The 15,735-nt window shown below is 36.0% G+C and overlaps 1 protein-coding gene across 1 annotated transcript in view; it reads right to left on the minus strand.

The window, feature by feature from the left end:
• LOC306858663 (voltage-dependent L-type calcium channel subunit alpha-1C-like) overlaps positions 1 to 15,735 on the minus strand; it is a 131,098-nt gene that overhangs the window by 33,461 nt on the left and 81,902 nt on the right. Inside the window, exons 4-9 of the mRNA XM_079399294.1 lie at positions 6,981 to 7,120; positions 5,928 to 6,067; positions 5,143 to 5,304; positions 4,858 to 5,060; positions 2,699 to 2,802; positions 546 to 718 (exon numbers count right to left, since the gene is read on the minus strand). Coding sequence (XP_079255420.1) covers positions 546 to 718; positions 2,699 to 2,802; positions 4,858 to 5,060; positions 5,143 to 5,304; positions 5,928 to 6,067; positions 6,981 to 7,120 — 922 coding nt within the window. The remainder of the gene's footprint in view (positions 1 to 545; positions 719 to 2,698; positions 2,803 to 4,857; positions 5,061 to 5,142; positions 5,305 to 5,927; positions 6,068 to 6,980; positions 7,121 to 15,735) is intronic.

Raw genomic sequence — 15,735 nt, forward strand, 5'->3', positions numbered from 1 at the left:
CTGAATATTGTGTATACAGTAATATGAGCTAATAATTTACATCTGTCTCAGCAAGCAAGATGCACTTTCTCCAAGTTTTTGGAGCATGTTGGCAGCCAATCTCACAATCAGTATGTAAGGTGAGCTGCTGTTTCTTTTCAAATATAGAACAGATGCAGGTTTTGTAATGACAATAAACGTCATATCTGGACATATAAAACTAGACCAATTTGTGTTTTCAGTGAACTTTATGCAAAATTGCATGTATAGAGGCTGTACATCAGACTAGGATATCAGGCCTTGATCATGCTTGAAGGGCCAGAGATGAAATAAACTACAGATATTTATCGATCTGGAAGTATTTTCAGACTAAGTATAAAATAAAACAGTAGCAAAGTCAGAGTTTAACACTGTAACTCCTAAAAGGTAACATTTCAATGTCCTCATTTGCATTTAAAATCCATTTATTAAATTTGCATGGACGACGCTTTTGCAAAATGTCTCATATAACAAACTCAGAGTAAATCAATTTGCCCCACCCTGGTGCTTCCCTGCTTCATACTTACGATTTCTAGGCTTGTCGTCATCCAGTCCCTCATCATCATTCTCTGGGTCGATATCCTCCGCCTGCGTGATCCAGTCCAGGTAGCCCTTTAGATCCTCCTCCAGCTGCTGCTTCTCACGGAGCTTCTGGAAATCTCCGCGAGCTTTGGCCTTTTCTCGCTCTTTAGAGAACTCTCTGAGAAACAGAAAGAGAGAGACTTCCTCTACATATCCATCCCATAAAATAAACAGACTGAATCAGAAAAAGTGTAATAATTAGAAAAAAAATTCAAATTCAAAACTATTTTAAAAGAGCAATTAAATATTAAAGGGGTCATATGATGCGATTTCAAGTTTTCCTTTCTCTTTGGAGTGTTACAAGCTGTCTGTGCATAGATAAGATCCCTGAAGTTGCAAAGACTAAAGTCTCAAAACCAAAGAGATATTCTTTATAAAAGTTGTGACTCGACCACACCCCCCTAAAACAGCTAATTTAAACATGCACCCACATGTCTACGTCACGGTGTGGGAAGATTTGCAAAACACTGCCTAAATTTATATGCAAAGAAAGAAGCCGGAACTATTATTCTCGCTGTAGTATTGTTGCTGCCTCCATGTCGTGGAGACGCTGTGTTTCGTTGTGAAAGCGAAAGTACTTTGTTTGGGCTTCTAAAAGAGGACACAACTAGAAATCAGTGGTTAAGTTGCATTTACAACACTGTTCCCGAACAGTTCAACCCAAATATTAGAGTGTGTGCAACGCATTTTACAGAGGACTATTTCCTGAACCTACGATGCTGGCTTACACAAAGGCTGTTTCTATAAAGTGGGGCAATTCCAACTTTGCAAGGACAGTCTGAAACTTTTGACTCACAGCCAGTAAGTACGTTTTTTTATTTAAAGAATTTGCAACTGATGATTCAAACGCAAGTTTTGATCTGTGTAGAGTAGTACTTGTTGTTGGTAATTTGCAACAAATGCCTCATTTACAATGGGTTTGATTGTTTTTGAGTCGTCGCGCCGGGACACGGCATCACAATATGGTAAGGGGCGTAACATTTCCGTTTCACGCTTGAGGTATTCGGCCAATCACAATGCACTGGATAGCTGGCCAATCAAAGCACGCCTAGCTTCTCAGAATGATGAGCTTTGTAAAAATCGAAGCGTTTCAGAAAGGCGGGGCATAGAGGAGCAACAATAATGTACAGTATGTGGAAAATAATGTGTTTTTCTTAAACCACATCAACACATTGCATTACACCAAATACACAAAATAAATGTTCTTTTTAGCAACGTCATATGACCCCTTTAAAAATACTTCTGTAAGGACACATACACTACACAACTGTTCAAAAGTTTTTTATGCTCACCAAGGCAGCATTTTCTAATTTTGTCAAAAAATTCAGCAAAAAATTGAAATATTGTTAAATGCTGTAATATTTATATGTATACATACATACATTTACACACACACACACACATATATATATATAGTATATATATATATGTGTGTGTGTGTATATATATATATATATATATATATATATGCACACACACGTCAAAAATCTCGCTGACCCCAAACTTTTGCACAGTAGTGTGTTTCTTGCAATAAACAGAACAAGATATTCACTCACAACAAGACCATGAATGTGTATTTAAGGGAAAAAGGGAAACAAAACACCTTTAACCCTTGATTGTACAGACTTGTTTTAAACACAAAAAAGAAGATAAGGAAGATAACAGATCTCTCTCACATACACTCCCTCCAAAGGATAAAGACAAAGAAATAAAGAAGATGGAGAGAGAATGAATGAGTGTCCCTTACCCGCTTAAAACCCCAAGAACCAAATTAAGAACAAAAAAGGAGCCAATGATGATTAAAGTGACAAAATAAAGCCATGGCCAGGAATTCCCTACAGCATCATTCACCTGAGAATGGAGTATGGGGGGAGAGAGAGATGGATGGATAGATGGAGGGGTACAGTTGAAGAGGAATGAATGAATGGTTAGTATGTGTCTGCTGGACATGGGCAGTTCTACATAACCCCTCTCTGGCTTGCTTAATCCCAGTGCTTTGAGAAAGAAAATGTGTTTGATCAGAGTTCAGTCAGAGCTTGTTCTATTGTCCAAAAATCCAAACACACAAACACACACACTTTCAGCACACAATGCTTACCCGCTCAACACACCCAGAACCAGATTTAGAACGAAAAAGGATCCAAAGATGACCAGACTGACAAAATAGACCCATGGAAGCTCATAACCCATGGCATCCTGCATCTGAGATGAGGAGGGGACAGTTAGAAAAAAGAAAGAAGTGCGGAGCGGAGAGGAAGACAGTCAGCGGAAAACGAGTGCAGTGAACAGCACATGCTGGTCCCTCAGAAACCCAGAACATCAAGAAAACCCATGAAGCATAGAGCATATTCAACAGAGAGAAAGACAGAGAGAGAGAGAGACGTTCAGCTGAGTCTGTTTGACTGCTTTAAAAGATGTCATCAGGAAAACCGTCAATCACTTTAAGTATCTGGAGGAGTGCAAAGGACTGAGATACAGAAAAGATGGGCTTTAGAGAGCAGCAGTGATCACACACACAGGGCTCAATGGGATTTTTTCTGTTAATGAGTCCGGTCAATAGTTCTGGTTTTTACAAACATTTTCAGTGGCTCCACCATATTAGAATGTTCAATGTTTGTGCTAGAAAAATGTATATTGGTTTTATTTAACTTTTTAATTCAAAAGTAAAAAAAAATCTACAGCAATAATGTAACTTCATAAATTCTTAAACACGCTTTCGCTAGAAAATTATATCATATGATGCAAAATATTGGTTTGTAGTTTTCATCACTTTTTTACTAGGGCTGTCAAATGATTAATCACGATTAATCGCAATTAAAAAATAAAAGTTTGTGTTTACAAAATATATGTGTGTACTGTGTATATTTATTATGTATAAATAAATCCACACACATGTATATATTTTAAACATATATGTACATAATTTATATATTTATATATAATATTACATAATTTATATTATATATAAATATATTTAAATTTTTTCTTAAATATATACATGCATGCGTGTGTATTTTTATATATTATACACATATATTATGTAAACAAACTTTTATTTTGGATGCGATTAAATGTGATTAATCACTTGACAGCCTTAATTTAAATTTCTGCAAATTAAAAACATTATCACAGTGAAGAATCAGCAGAATATTTTCACAAAAATCCGAAGGTTTAAGTTTGCAAGGTATAAAAATGGATGTACAAAATCAATGAATGTCAAATTTTCAGTGGCAATGCAGCACTGGCCCGGGCTGAGCCGTAACATACATACACACTCACCTAGCCATAAAAATACATATAAAAAAAGCAATAAAAAATAAATAAAAATAGCAAAAGTGGATGTGGATTCCTAATAGAATTTCCATTTTAATTTGGAACTAAGAATGAAGATTCTCACAACATTTTTTTTAATAATTTTTTTATTTTTACAGTTCTGATGGATATATCTTTAACGGAATATGTACTTGTTTCAGAATAATCTCTATACAAAATAATGACAATCACACTGGGATCTTATGAAATCTCCCCAAAATATATTTGAAAATATTTTTAAATGGGTATTTTATCAATTCTATGTTCTAAAACACATAGTTTTTGTGTGAAATCCTACAAGAAAATTCCCATTATGGTTACATTAGGATTCCCTTTAGGATTTGTTCCAAATTAGGAAAGAAATTCTAATAGGGTTCCTCTTTTTAACTAAAGACACTGGGAGATACTCCTAACCCTACCTCATTCATGTGTCTTTTGTCAGAGACCATGTGTGCTTATATGTGACCCTGGAGCACAAAACCAGTCTTAAGGTGCTGGGGTATATTTGTATCAATAGCCAAAAATACATGGTATGGGTCAAAATTATTGATTTTTCTTTTATGCCAAAAATAATTAGGAAATTAAGTAAAGATCATGTTCCATGAAGGTATTTTGTAAGTTTCCTACCATAAATATATAAAAACTTAATTTTTGATTAGTAATATGCATTGCTAAGAACTTAATTTGGAGAACTTTAAAGGCGATTTTCTCAATATTTAGATTTTTTTGCACCCTCAGATTCCAGATTTTCAAATAGTTGTATCTCGGCCAAATATTGTCCTATCATAACAAACCAGACATCAACTGAAAGCTTATTTATTCAGCTTTGTATAAATGTATAAATCTCAATTTAAAAAAAACCTTATTTACCCTTATGACTGGTTTTGCGGTCCAAGGTCGCATATAGTCATTAGGTGTAGTGTGCCGTTATTGGAGCAGACTCACCCAGTACAGGACATCAGTCCAGCCCTCCATCGTGATGCATTGAAACACAGTCAGCATGGCAAATGCAAAGTTATCAAAGTTCGTGATTCCATCATTTGGGCCCTCCCATCCCATCATGCACTGTGTTACATTGGCCGGGGTGCAATGTCGTCCATGGGCAGAGTTTGGGGCACAGGGGGCTGGCTTCTCTTCAGATATAGAACCTGAAAGAAAACAGGATTTTGTCAGTTGATCTGGAGTCAATGACTAGAACAAGGAAGGAACAAATGCACATAAAATCCTGACCTTTGTGTAAGTCTTTGAAGAAAAAGCAGGTTCTGTGCATCTTGCCCATGAAGAGCTCGAGGCCAATGATGGCATAAATGATGATGACGAACAGAACGAGCAGAGCGATGTGCAGGAGGGGAACCATGGCTTTAATGATGGAGTTCAGCACGACCTGTAAACCTGCAAGCACACAGGAAAGGAATCTGAAAAATACCGGAGATAATCACTTTTCTCATGGATGGTTTTCTTTGTTTTTTGAGTGAAGCATTCATATTCTGAAGAGTAACTGTTTATACTTGGAATATTATCGATAATAAAATGATAATGTGCAGTCAGCTAATCACGATCCCATTGTGAAGCCAGAACAGCTTAAAACAAATGGTCAATTACTGTATACCATTTAAAAGTCATTATACTTAGATGTTGAAAAAATATTTGACTGCAGAATAAAGTGACAGCTTAATCAGAACCAAGTATTCCAGAGAGACACATAATAACAACTAATGAACTTTCGCATTCTGGACAAAATTGGCAATCAGAAAGAAAATAGATTTGCCTACACAACAATAAAAAGCTGTACCTACACATGCTGATAAGAATGGCTTAATAGAGTTTTGACTTCTGAATTTCTGGGTTGTGATTACTGATTCTCAAATTGTTTCAGATCTTCCTACAGGAAGGAAATGAACATTTATTTAAATTCATGTTCTCTCAGTTTCTCAGTCCTGACTCATGGACGACTTACTCAACAGTCATCAGATGAGTGTGTGTGTGTGTGTGTGTGTGTGTGTGTGTTTACTCACTAGGTACTCCAGATACGAGTCTCAGAGGTCTCAACACTCTAAAGGCTCGCAAGGCTTTTACATCAAACCCTGCAGCCTTGCCTCCCATTGAAGTCCCACCATCCCCTTTAGTGGCCTGCTCTAATATTGCACTGAAGAGCCTGAAAGAGAGATAGAAAGAGGATGTTATCATCTCATCCTCATTTTACATTTCAGATTAAAACATATTTTAACTATGCAATTCGTTTAGTGAGAAAAAGACAGGATGCAGCAAATAAAATTCATGGGAAAAAATGTTTTTAACATACTGTTTTGTTTTGTAATTTACTATTCATTTCTTTTGAAAGTTAACACTACTTTGAAACACTCCAATGCAACATTTACATACCATACCAACCAATACCATGCACATTTAAAATTATATTTGAACATTACAATAAAATAAAATATTTTAGCCTCTTTAGCAATTAGTTATACACATAAATCTCGATTTGTTTCTTTTTAGGGAAAATCTGTTTTTCAAAAATGACTTAAATGAGACAGAGCTTAACTGCGACATGTATGTGTGTATGTGTGTGTGTGTGTATGTGTGTTAATAAATCAATCAATGTTTCAAAAACATACTTACATTCCATGAACATTTGATAATTTCATATTTAAAACATTAAATTTCATAATACTTTTGGTTACACTTTATTTTAAGGTGCCCTTGTTACAATGTAATTATACGTTTAAGTACTGAGTAATATTAACTAGCTATTGTTAGGGTTAGGATTAGGGTTTGGCTTAGGTTTACTTGCATGTAATTATGCATCATTTATTGTTATGATAGTAAGTACATGTAACGTGCAACAAGGACACCATAAATAAAGTTTTACCCACTATTTGAGCAGTTTCAGCTTCAGTGCAAACACAATAAAGCTGTACACTGACATCCTGCGAAAAGCATTCTTCTAAATTAAAGTGTGTGACCTCAAACTATGATAACTTAAACTGTACACCAGAGATCACTCACTCACACATGTTCCTACGTCTCAGGGGTTACTGCAGGTTACACCGATAGCTTGTACTCACCCAACCACCACGATGATGAAATCCAACAAGTTCCAGCCGTTCCGCAGGTACGCATTAGGGTGACACAGCAGCCCGTATGCAATAACTTTCAGAAATGCTTCCACCGTAAAAATTATCAGAAAGAGATACTCCACCCGTTCCTAGACAGACAAAAGAGAGACAAAGAGGATATTAGTTCTCTAATTGCATCAGCTCTAATATCTTTAAGCATAAAGCCGCTCGAAGCTCTGAACCAACATCAGAAAATGTACCGAGCCATTTGTCTGGATGACATTTTATTACAGATCAGGCCTATCAGAAAAGAACAGATACCACACACACAAACACACAGAATGTCGGTGCACCAGAGACACTGTGTTCGAGTGGATTATAGAGCAGAAATGCTGCATCTGTAAATGCCAGATGAATTTCAAAGTCTTTGCTGACTGTCTTGCAACTTTCCTGTGAGGATCAATACACAGACATTCATCTCCACACAACTCTGGGAAAAGGGATATCAGACCTGATTTGTTTTAACTAGCTGTCAATTGATTAAAAAAAATGGAATTAAATAATTGCATGATTAATCAAATTGACTGCATATCAGTAGATGCTGAAAAAAATCCTCAAATGAAAACATTAAAATATATGATATTCTTGTGGCAGATTAAATCACAAAATAGACAAAGCAGCTATAATAATATAAAAATAAATAGTTAAAAGAGACTGACTGAAAGTTTCTTTCCATAAGTCAATGTATCACATTGTATGTTTTTATTCTTGATAAATGCCTTTAAAGAGACAACTGTTTATAAATGACATTCTGACAATTACACATTCAATGGGAAACCCAAAAAAAGTCAAATTTTCAACAGGTCCTAGAGAGCGTATCTTAAGATAAAATTCAAAATAGTTGATTTACACAGAAGGGAGACATTAAGTTGGAAATTACCATAATATCACTGTAGCTGAGGGTTTTATTACACACACAAAGAATTCTGCTTCCAATTTCCTTTTTGGAAAGGATATTGAAATTAGCACTGTGATAAGCCTTATTTTTAAGTAACTAGTCAATTTAGTACTTTAATGCATGAACTTAGTACTTTAGTGATAGTACTTTAATGAAATTCACTGCAGAACTGCACTCAAAATGAAAACGGCATAATTGAGATGAGGAAAAAAAACAATGGAACATGAAGGCAAATGTTGCTTGCATTTGAATTACATTCTTAAGCAAAATGCAGCTAGTTAAGGACTGTGTCTGGTCCAATAAATGAGTTACTATGTACAAATTTCACAATTTACAAATAGATTTAAAACAAATATAATTAATTGTGACAAATACATATAATATATGTGGTTGTAATATAATAAATAATTACTTATAGATAATAAAAAAAGCAACCGCATAAGAATCTGAAACACCATGAAGGTGAGTAAATAATGTTCATTTTTGGGGTGAATTACTTATTTAACAGGTGTTTTGTTTGTGTGGAGCCACATTAAAAATCCAGCTGCTTTAAAAACAGAGTTAAATGATGCTGTTATCATCTACTTTACTGTAGACTAAACTCTGAGATCTGGAATCAATCTGAGGCTCTTAAATTACTGCTCAATTACTGACAAGAGCCCTCGGTCATCAGCGCAATCAACACCACAGAAATCCACTATACACACACGCACACACACACACAGACACACAGAGAGAACATCTAACAATTACATTGAAACAGATCAATCTGTTGTATTAGATTTAATTATGGATTCATTTTGATGTCCTGTCCTCATATTCCCTCTGTGTTTTATAATGTGATTGGATAAGACGTTAAAAAAACAACATTGGCAGTCTAACATACAGTCCTGCTTGGCTTCACCCCTTTTCTTCTGATTTGCTGCGTGTGTGGATGTAGGAGGTCAGAGGTCGTGGGAGCTGCTCTGAGACAGTATAGTCCCCTGAGAGCCATTTGGGTTCACAGAGCAAAATAAGGGCTTCAAGCTTTACTCACTAAGAGAGACGGAAATATTCCCATGGCTCAGTCTGTCAACAGTCACTTACACAATACATTAGCTGCAGGGATTGTCAACCTGTTCTCAAATAGTGCATGGGTCTTCGCAACCCAAGTTTAGGCCCATGAGTTTTGGGTCACCAGCCCGGATCCTTTCAAACAACAAAACCTGAAACCTGCCAGAAAGCTCTTATTCCCTGCACATCTGTGGCAAAATGGTTCAGTAGAAGAAAATGAAGTGGAATAAGTCTTGTCTCTAACTAAATACTTGCTTTAGATATTGTGGTGCACTCATGATAAATCTTTTATCTTTCAAAATAAAGTGAAGAATAATTAAAACATCCTGTAACTTTCAGAATTCAAAACTTTCCAGTATACAAAGAAACCATTTCTGTAGTTAAGCTACAGAAAACAACTCAAATCTTTCCAAAATCAATGAGGAAATCACTTGCTTATTTCACACGCAAAAATAACTGTACATATGAGAGAGACATCAGCAAAAATCTGAAAAAAAAAAAAAAGTGTCAGACAGAGGGTGAAAAACAGTCATGAAAATACAATTATGGGTGCTTTTTAGCGCATACAAATTGATTAGCATTATGTGGACCTCAGGGGAATTTTTTTTATTAAATAATAATTAAAAAATAATTGTAAAACATTTTAAACAAAGTATCACTTAATGCAGGGGTCCAATAATCTCTCCAATTCTTTTCTCAGCATAAGCATATATATGCTAAACACATAGTAATAGTTCATCAGGGGACAACAACACACATATCATATCATAATAGTTCCACATCTAATCTCTCCTTGTACCGTATATCTGTGAGGACAATGAAGATAAAGAGTTGTGTGTGTGTTTGAGTTTATGTGATGGTGTGCTTTATATTACTTATGCATCATAATTATGAGTTTACGCTGCATATCCTTCAGCAAGACTGACCGGTTGCTCTCGGAACAACGAAGAGAGAGCGAGAGAGACAGAGACGGTGTGAGTGAGAGAGCGATTTACAAGGCTACTCACTCATGCCCATAATTGCAGCAATAGCACATTTAAAAAGGTCAATTTAAGCCTGGAGTAGCGTAAGATATCCATGTGAGTGAGAATGTATTATTAAGACTCTTAGAAGGCGAGACGTGTTAGTTTTTCTTTGAACCAGCTGGCACAGAGTCAGACACACACACACTCAGGCATCTGGCGCAGTGCATCCCTGCGCTCTCTGATCCAAAACCCGCTGACTCTCTCAGTCCTGTCTTGGACACACACACACACACACACATACAGTAATGTAATAAATGACCAAATATATACAACTGGACCGGATCGGGAAAGGACTCGAACTTGGGATGCCCGAAGTGCAACAGTGGCACATGTCAGTGCGCTGTTCACGATGGTTCCGGTGCTGACAAAAGGATCACTTTTGGTGAATCTTTAAGCAGATTTTTTGTTTCTTTTTTTTTGCCCTGTACAACAACGACCATGTTTAACAGTGTCATGAATCCCATGATCTTTTGACATATAAGAGGTCACTGTGCTATAAAAACATTCTGCAAGTTTCAGAACTCAAAACTTTCTCGTTAGTCTAAAAACAGCTTAATCTGCCAAATGACAGGTTGTGGAATGTGCCTCTTTATGATGAAATAGTGTGGATAAACACTGCCTCCGCAGAAGATCAACACCTGCTTCTACATCACTGCCTGTTTAGATAAATAATGAGAACGGCAAACATAGGTCTATGCAGAAACCATACAATAAACTTTATTTAATTAACTTTATTTTTAATGAAGTTCCAGACCATGTCAGTAGGAGATTTGTCCTTTTATTTACTTAATTTTACCGCAGATTTGTTTACAAACAAGGCACAATTTGACACAGGATTTTCAGAATGAAACTAAAAGGCGATGCTGTGTCGACTATATTGGATCCGACAGTTTAATGTTGCACCACACAAGTGAGAGTAACTGTTTTTTAGTATGTGCTCACTATTGCTTTTTCTGTTATTACAGATCGTTTGATATTAATACTTATGCATTTTTTACTTAAATCACAGCAGCATCCTATGAGGAATGTATGCTGTAAAACATACTCAACTATCAGCCAATCATAGCAGTGGGCATTTATTCCCACCATGCCTATTCAAACAGAGCATTTCGATGAGGGGGTTCAAAACATAAATAATTACTTATATATAATAAAAAAAAGCAGCCGCAAAAGAATCTGAAACACCATGAAGGTGAGTAAATAATGTTCATTTTGGGGTGAATTACTTATTTAACAGGTGTTTTGTTTGTGTGGAGCCACATTAAAAATCCAGCTGCTTTAAAAACAGAGTTAAATGATGCTGTTATCATCTACTTTACTGTAGACTAAACTCTGAGATCTGGAATCAATCCGAGGCTCTTAAATTAATTAAGCTCAATTACTGACAAGAGCCCTCGGTCATCAGCGCAATCAACACCACAGAAATCCACTATACACACTATACACACGATACGCACATGCGCGCACACACACACGCACACAGAGAGAACATCTAACAATTACATTGAAACAGAGCATTTTGATGAGGGGGTTCAAAACAGGACAGAAGATAGCCTATTACTTCTAAATTATTATGTTTTTATGTGAAAATCTTGATAACATTATAAGTGGACCTCAGAGAACAGTACAAAATAAAAAAAAATTCATGACCCTTTTAAAGAAAAATTATATTTTAATTGTTTTGGCTCTGAAAAAACTTCATTTGCTCATTGCGTTCACTTGCAAATCTTTTATGTTACCCTGAGAAACTTTTGCGATCTTGATGGAACACAAAAGTTTTGAGAGCGAACGCAAAGCAACTGTAATATAATTTTTTCTCCAATCCATTTTTTTCCATCTCCCTGTCTCTATAGGATTCACATTCAGAACCAAAACCGATACACTGACGAGTGCCATCAAGTTTGACGTTATTAGTTTCTTGTGTGTTGCAATCAAACAAAATGCACCAGTTTGAATATGTGAATGTGTGTACTTTTATGGTCCTTTTATTTTGGGTAGCACTTTATTTTACAGTCCTGTTCCACGTGTACATGCTATGTACTTATTATACAATTACAATAACTGGGTAATAACTAAGTACTAACCTTGGACCTACCCCTAATTCTAACTTTAACCCAGGTAGTTACCTTGTGCTACAGTACTTTCTTGGGTAAGTACACTGTAAGTACATGTACTGTAAAATAAAGTGTAACCTTTTTCTTTCTTTTTTTTTGGACCTTGTAAGCAGTGGCCACTATAAAATGTTGTTGTATAGACAAGAAAAGTACAAATATTATTCAAACATCATCTCATTTATGTAGCACTAAAAAACACAGCATATGAGTAAGTAAATAATGACAATATACATTTTTGGGTATTCCTTTCCTGAGAGGAGGAAAAATGAGGAGTAAATGAGAGGAGGAGTGGAGAGATGGAAGGATGAAGACAGGAGAGGTGAGCTGTGTGGCTCTCTGGATGACAGTCACGATAATTCAATTTTCTGTGATGGGTGCACAAACGGGGCCACGAGCCAATCAAATTACAGCGAACCGCTCGGGGGACAGAACCTCCAGATCTCTGTGACCTTACCTTTATGCCCAGTCTGTCTGTAACCAAGGTAACAAGATTTGTGGTCAGCAGATGCCATGTCAGACACCCCACCACCACCACTTACAAGTCATTTCTGACGGACAAGTGATGTCACAAGGCAACACACGGTGGCCTATAGAAACATTTTTGTGTGTGTGTGTATTTGTTTAGGCTTATGTGTTTACGGGCCATGTGGCCGAAGAACCTGCGAGAAACGACATAACGAATTAGACACTTTACCTGAAGTCCTGAGTCAGTTTAAATATTGACTGTACGTACAGAGTTAAATAATGCTCTCGGGAGCCGTACACGTTGCAAAACCCACAGCATGCTGCTGTCAGTTTCCAAGACAACCAGAGCCCATCTTGGTCTCCATGGAGACAGCTGGTGAGCAGCAGCATGGCTGCGACAGGACGCAGCGGCCTGCTGCGAATGCTGCGTATGCGTGGAAGCATTTGCACGTGTCGCTCAGATCATTTCAACCGTTATCTGGCGCCGCACGCTTCGCTATGACAGGAAGTTACACAGCCCACACATGCATGCTCAATACACCTGTAGTCAACACACAAGGATGTTTTCTGCCTTTCTGGTCACAAATCTGTTGCATTTTATTCTTTTGGCTTAAAGTTACTATCATGCAGCTTCTGTAGTAAAATGACTAAAATAGGTGAATATCCCCTTGTTCACTATTGAGATATGTACTAAATTCTAAATAATTAAACAATTTTATAATCTGGTATTGTTAAATTAATAAATACTTATATTATTTTTAAATAAACAATTATATTTCATCACTTACATTTGTGCTATTTTACCAATTATATTTGATTAAGAATTATTATAATTTATTATACTTCAAATATTTGTTATAACCTACATGTCTTAAATAATTAAACTATTAAATATGTTTTATTATTTAATTATAAAATAATTATTTTTTTTATTTTTCACTCTTTTACATTTATTTTTGATTAATTATATTTTATGCACTACATTTTGACTATTTAAACAAAACTATTGATTAATAATGGTTGTAATTATATTTGGTATTTGTATTATAATTTCTATAATTTTATTATAACTTGCACTTCCTGAACAATTAAACAAGTTATTATTATTATTAAAAACAATTAATACACGCACACATATTTTAGTCAGTTTATTATTAATACATTTTAATTAATATGCAGTGCGAACAACTACTTGAAAACTCAGCTTAAGTCTCTGCCAAATGTTTGTGACGGCAATGCGCAAACGTTAGGCAGTAGTCCTACTAAGGACTGTGGCTCTTTACCAATGTTTTTTTTTTTCATGTAAGACTACTGGTCGAACTTCACAAGCCAAGCTACCTTTTTATAATGTGCCTCCCCCACTTTTCAAATGTTCCCATGTTCCTGGAGTAAACCCAACCTAGATGAAATAACCAAACGAAACCTGTGCTAAAAGCAGATATGAAGGGAGTTCTGGCAGTGTCGTAATTTCTCCAGAAATAACATCACTGGGTCTATTCATCATCGCACTGCCTCCGACACCAGCAGCCCAGAGCGTGTGTGTGTGTTTGTGTTTGAGAGAGGAATTATTTATGGTGCAGTGCTCAAACGCTATCTGAAAGTGACTGCCAAATTCCACCCACTCTCCTACACTAATATAATAATAATAATCGACATGGGGTGGGGATCATATTTTCTCTGAGTGTGTATATTTAAGGAAGGGCCCCGATGGGTCTAGTACTCTCATGACGATACATCTCATTGGCCAAAAGGGATCACGGTGCAAAGTTCGACCAATCGGAGGTAAGCAACTGTGAAAAGAGGAGGATCGCTCTGTTCCGCTGCATTTTTCACACCACTTTCTAAAATTAACCACATACTCATCTATATACCCTCCCTTTTCTCTCTCTCTTTGTCTCTCTCTATCTGTCTCAGCAGGTACCAAAAATATTCTGTCCCATAGGAACAGAATTATCTGCAGCTTCGAGTTCTTAAGCACGAGTGTGTGTACGTCTGTATGCTGGGTGGCCGTTTTACCGTCTCAGGTAGAATCAGAAGCACACACACACACCTTTTCAGCTTCACACTAAACCATTTTTCTTGGGCAAACATGGTGTATAATTTGAACATGAAATTGAAATTGATTTCCTTTTATGTCATCTTAAACAGGAGGGTCTTTTTGGTAGGTAACTGGACCTTGTCTATATTTACTTCATCACTTCCACAATTTTAAACATAAAAAAATTATTTTTATATCTTTATAGGACAATACATTTTGTGCTTGCTTGTGCTTATGAATGGTTGCATTAGTGTTCCTACGATGTATATTAAGTGTACAGACCCACACTTTTTCAATATTTTAAATAATTAAAATGTTTAAACATTTTTATAACATTAAATAATTCAATAATTATCAAGATTACATTTTGAACAAATATTTTTATAAATATTTAATTACATTTTTATTCATATTTATTTTTGTAAATATTATCTAAATAATTTAAAATAAATTATTGTATTAACTTTATTTCTGCTACTTTAGAAATTACGAACTTGAACCTGCTGTGAAATCCTATTAGAATCCTATTATCCTATTAGAAAGACTGCTTTTCGCCCATGAAAAATAGTTGAACAATGGTAAATGTGACTGTGCCTTAATAGTGATTCTTGCCTGTCTTGCAACTTCCACTAATGTATGTAATCAACAATAAATAAAGGGCTTTACTGCTGATTTTGTAAGTTTAAGTAATTGCAGTGACCGTTACGGAAGACAGCGTATCGCCGCTCCTGTTCATGAAAAACTGAACACGGCGTGACAGTAAAGGATGTTGCTGCCAGCAGGAGAGGAGACCGGGTATGAAAACAGTATCAAAGATGGACGAGGCAGTGCTGCTTTTCTCAAAGGAGGAAAATCTTTTTAGTCTTTTAATTGACAGTGGAGGTTGGGTGGGTGGAGTGTAACGTACTGTTTTGCTGCTGGGTCAAGTAAAAAAGTGATAAAGACGATCTCAAGATTAAAGTGGTGCATGCTTGTTACCTCTGTACAGTTATGTGTGACTTAGTAATAGAAAAGGAGATTTCATGGCTTATGAAATAGTAAAGATCTTGCATCATATATACATTAGGAGAGATAAATGGATACGTTGCATGGGGTGTCTCTCTTTCTTTCC

This window comes from Barbus barbus, assembly GCF_936440315.1.
Source record: "Barbus barbus genome assembly, chromosome: 39".
Lineage (NCBI taxonomy): Eukaryota > Metazoa > Chordata > Actinopteri > Cypriniformes > Cyprinidae > Barbus > Barbus barbus.